General features: G+C 15.9%; 2 protein-coding genes and 1 non-coding gene across 3 annotated transcripts; 2 read left to right on the forward strand and 1 right to left on the reverse strand.

Annotated features, from left to right (window-relative positions):
* Nucleotides 1-664: 664 nt before the first annotated feature.
* Nucleotides 665-3640, forward strand: PGAL8A_00035800 (aspartate--tRNA ligase, putative; the record flags this gene model as incomplete). Its single annotated transcript, XM_028674360.1, has 1 exon — nt 665-3640. The coding sequence occupies one exon, from the start codon at nt 665-667 to the stop codon at nt 3638-3640; it is 2976 nt and encodes a 991-aa protein (XP_028530721.1).
* Nucleotides 3641-4305: 665 nt separating this feature from the next.
* On the reverse strand, nt 4306-4378 carry PGAL8A_00035900. The gene has a single exon. It is a non-coding gene; the product is annotated as a tRNA-Phe (tRNA).
* Nucleotides 4379-6458: 2080 nt separating this feature from the next.
* On the forward strand, nt 6459-8401 carry PGAL8A_00036000 (fam-f protein; the record flags this gene model as incomplete). Its single annotated transcript, XM_028674361.1, has 3 exons — nt 6459-6494; nt 6584-6648; nt 6757-8401. The coding sequence occupies 3 exons, from the start codon at nt 6459-6461 to the stop codon at nt 8399-8401; spliced, it is 1746 nt and encodes a 581-aa protein (XP_028530722.1).
* Between the last annotated feature and the right edge of the window lie 106 nt (nt 8402-8507).

Raw genomic sequence — 8507 nt, forward strand, 5'->3', positions numbered from 1 at the left:
TTTTTTTTTTAAAATTTTTTTTTTTTTATTTTTTTTTTTTTTTTTTTTTTTTTTTTTTTTAGATATACATATATATGTATTTTTTATCTTTATAATTACATAATATGTATATTTTTTTTATTAATTAAAATGTAATTTTTTTTTTAAATATTATCATAATATATCAAAGTTATTTTTCTAACTTTTTTTAATAATTCTAGAAAAATAATATATACTTAAAATAAAAGTTGCTTATATGAAAAATAAAAAAAAAAAAAAAATACTTTTTTCATTGTAATATTTTGAAATATCTTATATTAAAATAATATTATTAAAACTTTTAAAATCATAGTGTAAAGAGAAAAAAAAAAAAAAAAAAATTAAAAATAATTCTATAAAATAACTATATAATTGTTTATTTGAAATATTATTTTTTAAATATATATATATAAATTTCCTATGAAAATACTACAATATCTTTTTTGATATGTTAATATATTTAATGTATTAAAATATTTGTGTGTTTTTCTTCTTTATTTATTATGTATTTTACTTTTATTTTATTTTTTTTGTTAATAAAGTAATTTATATAAATCTTAAAATGAAAAAAAAATAATTAAACAATTTCATTTTTTTTTTTTTTTTTTTCAAATTAAAATAGAGCAAAAAAAAAAAAAAAAAAAAAATGAAATTATTTAGACATTTATTATTATTTTACTTAAATATATATTTTAAAAATGTTTTTATAAGCTCTAAAATTAAATTTCCCACTTTTTTTAATTTAAAGAATAAAAAAAATTATAAAACATTTGAATATAACAATTTAGTAAAAAGAGAAAGTAGAAATATTTTTAATTTTATTAAAAAAAATAATAATAAAAGAATAAAGAAATTAAAAAATTTTATTAATTCATACTATACCAATTTTAGTTTGAGTAATGAAAAAATAAGAAAGAAAAAAAAAATATGTGACATTAGAAAATGTATCAACAAAAAAGATGATAACATATTTTCTGAAGAAAAAAATATAAAACATGAGAATAAAATAAAGACTATAAATTTAGATGGGAATTATGATGATTTCATAAATTTGGTAGAATTTGGGGATCTTTCTTTTTTTTACGGTACAAATTCTAATAGAAATTTTTATTTTTATGAAAATATTATCAAATATATTAAAGAAAATAAAAATAATTTTATAAATATTAACTCAAATGAAGAGAATACAAAAAAAAAAACGATTATAGATAAAAATTTTATACGTATTAGAGGAAGAATTGAAAGAAAAATTAAACAATCAAAAAGAATCTTTTTATATTTAAGGCAAGATTATGGTATATATCTAACATGTGTTTATGAAAAAAAATTAGAAAATAAAAATGCAGATGACTTGTATAAATATATTAAAACTTTAAAAAATGAAAGTGTTGTTGATATTATAGGGAAAATAAAGCTACATGGAAAATTACAACAAATAGATATTCCTTACTTAGAGAGTTTATATAATCAAAAAAGTTTAGAAATCATGATATTCCAAATATCTTGTATATCAGAATCATTTTATGATATACCTATTATGATAAATGATAATAGTTTCTTAAATCAAAATGAAAACATTTTAAATTATGAAAGTATACAAGGAAAAGGTGGAAAAAATGAAGTAAAAGATATACAAGAGAATGAAAAAGAAGATGAAGAAGAAAAAAAAAATATAATAAATTATAATTCTTCAAATGATGATAATATGAATAATAAAATAAAAACTATGGAAAATAATAATAAAGCAGGAGACAATGAAATTGATAAAAATAATATAAACATCTATGAAAATATATCAGACAATTCATTTATTAATAATAATGAAATAATAAATACCAATGAAAATATTTTAAAATCACATAATTTTTGCTTAAATTACAGAAATTCAATAAATCATATAATTTTTAATATTAAAAGTAAATTATCTCAGAGGTTAAAAAATTTATTGCATAAAGATAATTATATAGAAGTATTCACATCTAAATTTATAAAAATTAACAAAAAAAATCAAATTAATACTACTAATAATACAGAATCTGGAGAAAATTCTGATATTAAAATGGTTAAAAAAAAAGAAGATATAAATAAGAAAAATACAGAAAAAAATATTATTGAGTTAAATGGTTCAGAAGGTGGATGTAATTGCTATAAAATTGAAAAAGAAAACTTATTACTAGTTCAAAGCCCACAATTTTATAAACAAATGCTAATAAATTCAGATTATGAAAAAATTTTTGAAATGAATTATTCATATAGAAATGAGAAATTTCATACATCTAGACACCTGAATGAATTTCTATCACTAGATATTGAACAAGTAATTTATGATAATTATTATGAAATAATAATTTATATGTATGATATACTAAAATATTTAAATAATTATTTAAATGATTCCTTTTGCGATGAACTAAATTTAATTAATTTAGTTCATAAAGATAAGAAATTAACTTTTGAAAAAAGTAAAATTTCAAAAAATCCCATTGTTTTATCTTTTTGTGAAGCTCATGAGTTACTTAATAAATATTATTTAAAAAAAAATTCATCAGAAAATTATATATATAATAATACTTATAAGAAATATATTAAAATTTTGAATAAAGAAGAAAAAGATAAATTAAAAAAAAAAATATCATTTGAGTCTTGTGGAAATAATAAATTGCACAATGTGTATTATTATAACAAAATTGTAAAAAAATATAAAATAAATATAAAACACAATAAAAATAAAAGAGACAATAGCTCTTCAGATATTTATAAATTTTTAAATAATTTAAATAAAGACGAATTATATAAAAATATATTATTATTCTTTAATATGATTTATGAAAACGTTTATTCGAAAAATTCTAGTAGTAATAACTACTACTATAACAATACTAATGAAGTTGACGAAAAATATGATATGAATAATAACGTAAATCATAGATCTATTAATGATAATATCATAAAATGCAATTGTTCAAATTTGAATAATAATACATTTAATAGTTGCAATAAATGTTGTAATATTAATAAAGAAGATAAAGAAGATTTTCGAACAGAAGTATGCAATTATAATTTTTTAGGTTTGTTGAATAATTTTCAAGAAAAAAAAATGTGTGTTAAGCAAACTTTAGCAGATAAGAATCTAAAAGATAAATATCTTTTTTATGATGATTTTACAAATGATCAATTAAATTATTTGTATTTATTTCTAAAATATAATTATGAAACAGATTTATTTATAATTGATCAATATCCTATATATATTAGACCTTATTATACTTTAAGTAACATGTATGATCTTCGTTTTACGAATAGTTTTGATTTCATTTATAAAGGGATGGAAATTATATCAGGTAGTCAAAGAATTAATAATTTACCTATTTTGTTATTTAAAGTATTGAAAGAAAATAAAAAAATTGATATATCAAAATATTTAAACATAACAAATTTTACAGTTTTAGGTTATTTGAATCATTTTCAAAATATAATTAGTAAAAATTCAACTATACATAAATATTTCAATTCATTTCAATTCTCTTCTAAGCCACATGGAGGTTTAGCTTTAGGATTTGAAAGATATTTAATGTCAGCATTAAATTTAAGAAATATAAAAAATGCTATTTTTCATGAATAAAGGTTATTCAAATATGTTTTCTTTGAAATTATCTTATTATTTCAAAACTTTATTGTTGTTAATCTTTCATAAATTTTTATTTATTTATTTTTTTTTTTTTTTTTTTGTTAAAATTTTTATTTTTTCTAATTTTTAGTTTAAAGTTTTCTATTTTTAATTTCTTTCTTTTTTTTTTTTTTTTTTAATTAAATATAACGTTTAATCAATATTTTAAATTTTTATATATTTTATTAAAAAAGTATAAATAACATTTTTGAATGATTTAATTATTAAGTATATTTCTGGATTAAATAAAACAATACATTTCCATTTATAGAAAATATATAAAAAATATATAAAAGAAATATATTATATTCCTTTCATAAAAAGAATATTTTAATATTTCTTATATTTGTATATATAAAATAATTTTATAGTTTTATATATACCTATAGAATATAAATAATTTCATATAAATAAGAAAAACAAAGAAATTCAATATTTTTATAATACACAATTAAAATGGTTTCACAATTTTAAATATAAAAGAATTATATAAGTGAATATATATATATATATATATGTAAAAATATTTTCTTAAATTTATTTAAATTTTTAAAATAACATTATAATTATATATAATATAAATTACATATATATATATAAAATAGAAAACATTTTTTTTTTGCCGTGACCAGGGATCGAACCAGGGACCTTCAGATCTTCAGTCTGACGCTCTCCCAACTGAGCTATCACGGCTATTAATAACTTCAGAAATTAAATTTAATTAGATAATATAAATAAGTATATATTTATATTATCTATTTTTTATATATTTGTTATACATTTACAAAAAAAGAATTCTTTATAAATAATAATCTTTATATAAAAAATCTTTTATTTTTAATAGTTTTTAATGATACTACATATTTATATATATATTTTTATTAAAATTTTTTGTTTTTTTTATTTTAACAAGGTATTTTATATATAATTATTTGAAAATATTCTAATGAATGCATCTAATTTTTTTTATAAAATTAGTAGTAATTTATTATTAGATACTATATATTTATATATATTCAATTTTTATTTATATATTTTTATTTTAAAAACTTTTTTTAAATAATTTTAAGTATTTTTAATCATTTTTAATTATTTAAGGAAAATTCGACGAATATATGTATTAACATGTATAAATATATATTGATTAATATTTATCATAATAATTTATAAAGGAAAATTCAAAATTGTTTTTCCTTTTAATGTTATTATATAATAAATGTTATATTAAAATGTTAAGAATTCAAATAATTTTTATGAATCATATAAGAAAAAAAACTTCTTTAAATTGATAATTTTTAAGAATAAGATTAATATGAAAATTAAAAATATAATTAAGTAAAATAAGTTAAAACAAAAAGTCAGACAAAATATCAAAAAAAAATTTCTGAGAAAAAAAAAATATATTTTTTAAAATATACTTTGAACATTTAAAAACAAAAAAAAAAAAAAAAAAAATAAATATAAATATAAATATGATAAAACTAATAATTTTATAAATGACGATGTGTGAGATAGAACATGCCGATAGTTTTAAAAAAATAAGTTCATATAGTTACATTAAAATAAACGAATAAAATAAAATTAATTAATGAAATTTTTACTATAAAAAATAAATCAAAAACTTAATGAAAAAATTGTAATATAAATTAATGAATGAGTGAAAATACAAAAGACTTTTTAATTTAAAATTTATTACAATAATTCATCAACTTTTTCAGATATAAAAGTCCTAAATTAAATTCATTCATATACAAAATTTTTGTTTATTTTTTATATATATATTTCCTAAAATTTAATATAAAATTTTTTATTATCTTTAAGAACTTTTTATGTTTACTCTTTTTTATTAACAACAAGTCTAAGTCTACTATTGTAGTGTTGTTAAAAAATATAATACTTAAAAATATTATTTCTATTAAGTTTATTATTATTATTTTGTTTTACTATATATATATATTTCTTTTTTTTTTTTTTTTTTTTTGATAAAAAAAAAAATAATTATTAATTTAAAGAAAAGAACAGAAAAACATTTTTAGTTCAACTAATATATAAGAGTCACAAATATGAAATCTATTGTAAATTTTTGTTCAGAAAATTTGCATGTTAATCTTTAAAAAATATAAATTATGAGTTTTTATAAAAAAAAAATAAAGAACACATAAATTGTTGAATATTATTTAAAGCTATATTTTTTAATTTATTTATATAAAAAGTAATATTTTATAATACTTTTATTAAATATTGTAATAATTATTCTTTCATAATTTTGCTAGAAACTTATTTTTTTTCTTATTACACTGTCTCAAAATATATAGAAACAAAAATTATTAAAAATGCTTATGTGAGAAAAAAGACAAGTTATCAACCTTAATAATTATGTGATTTTTTAAATTATAAACTTTAAATTTTAATCTTTTTTTCTTATTATAAAAAAAAAAAAAAAAAGAGAATAAAAGAAAGTTTTAAAAATAAGCTCGATAAAATTTCATTGTAAAAATAGAATATATGTTCCTTTGAAAATTATGCATTGTTGTAAAAGTAGTAATTTAATATATAAATTAACTGTTTTGTTTCATTTATTTTTTTAAAAAAATATAAAAAATTAGTTATATTCATATATATATATATATACAAGTATATTATAGAAGTTTAAAGAAAACACAATTAGAATTATTAGATTTTTACTTAAATACAACAAAGCGTTTATATATTAAACTTACACCTAATTCAATATAAAAACAAATAAATAGTGAACATTTTATTTTTTAAAAAAATGGCAAAACTAAGTTTTTTCCTTTCTTTTATTCTAGTTAAACATCCATGCAAAAATAATATAAATATAATATGAATAGTATATAATAACTTATTTTATTTTTATTTTTTTTTTTTTTTTTATAGTTTTTTATAGTAACAAAGAAAACTGTCTTATCACAGGACGAGGAACCCTGTTCATCTAAACAATTGTATATTTTTATTTTATCTTTATTTTTTTTTATATGAAGAATTCTTTTCATTAAATATTATATATATATATATATGTATATTTTTTTTTTTTTTTTTTTTATTTAAAGAAAAAATAAATGTAAAAGTAAAGTGAATAGTAAGAATTTACATTTAGAAAGATTATCATTATCAAAAAATATAAGCTCAGAAAAAGAGAAAGAAATAAAAGCAAAAAGAAAAAGAAAAGAATCAGATTTGAGTAGTGTTCAAAAAGATAATACAGATAATTCATTAGTAATTAGTAAAGAAAATCAAAAAAGGGATCTTCAAATATTTATTGATAAATTTAGTTCATTATTTAATGAAGAGCATTTTCATTCTGTATATGAAGTTATCAATGTTATGAAATTAATATTATACGAATTACAAGTAATACATAATGAAAATTATAAATCTCTTATCAAAGGATTTAATTTGATAAACAAATATATTGAAACTACCTTATTAAATTTAGACTTATATACTGTAATAGAAATGCATAAAATTTATAATTCCTTAAACGAACATTTGCCATTACGAATAGAAGCATTTAATAAAAAATTATTATCATTTAAATTAAATTTTTATTCTGATAATATTGAATTAAGTTCTAACATGTGCTTTATATTGGATCTTTTTAAAAATGGCATAAATACTGATTATACAATTATTTTTAATAAAATAGAATCTATTCTTAAATATAAAAATTGTGTAGAAGAATTGCCAATAGTAAAAATTGGTTCTATTTTTGGAACATCTAATTATAGTTGTAAGAAAAAATATACAGAAAATATTCTTTTAAAGGTAGAAAATATAATGACAAATATTGAAAAAACAATTAATTCAGAAAATACATCAGATTATAGTACCGAAATAAATGAAGCAAAATCATATTTAGAAAAATTTATAAATCTTTTAAATGAGGAAATTGAGGAACACAAAGAAAAGTGTATAAATGAATTATTAAAAGAAAATAAAATTGATGATATAAAAAGTACATTTGTATCAATGTTTTTATTTATACAAAAAAAAAAAATTCAAAATGCACGAACACTCTATAATATTCAGGAGGGTCTCGGTTTAATAAAAATACATATGAATGTATTAGGGTCTATTTTAAAAGGATATAATTTTGTAAATATAATTAAGGAAAAATATATTTTATTTTTACAAAAATCAAGTGGAAATAACTCTCTTTCTAAGGTACAAAAGGATCCAAGTGAATATGAAAAAAATTCTAATCATTTAATGAGTGCATATAAAGGTTTTACTTCTTTGTTGAATGTAACTTTATTAAACAAAAAAATACAATCAATTAAAAAATTATTAAATTTAATAGAAAATTTTAATGTAAAAATAATAAAATCGCCTAATTTAAATGATGATGATTTACTTAAAAAAAAAAAAAATTATACTTCAACTACAATTCAAAATTATTTTGGAAGTTTGAAGTCTGAATTTACATCAGTAAATGAATTATTTTCTAGAGACTTTTTATTTCATAAATTAAAGAATGATGTACAAAATAAAATAGATTTAATGTTAAACTTAAGAAGGTTTTATGAAGAAAATGAATTTATTTTTAGGTCCACGTATGATATATGTGACTCACATTTTAGAAGTTCAGATGATTTAGAAACGGAAAAAAATAAATTTAGAAAAGAAAATTTTATTCTTTCCTTATTTATACTTTCTCAAAAAATTACAGATATTTTAAGAATACATTATACTTAAATTTTTTTTTTTTTTTTTCTTTTTGATTCATTCCATATAAAGAATCTAAAAAAAAAAAAAAAAAAAAATTTAAATATATAATCTTTTAATTTTCGTAATATTATTT

This window comes from Plasmodium gallinaceum (genome assembly GCF_900005855.1).
Source record: "Plasmodium gallinaceum strain 8A genome assembly, contig: PGAL8A_v1_21, whole genome shotgun sequence".
Lineage (NCBI taxonomy): Eukaryota > Apicomplexa > Aconoidasida > Haemosporida > Plasmodiidae > Plasmodium > Plasmodium gallinaceum.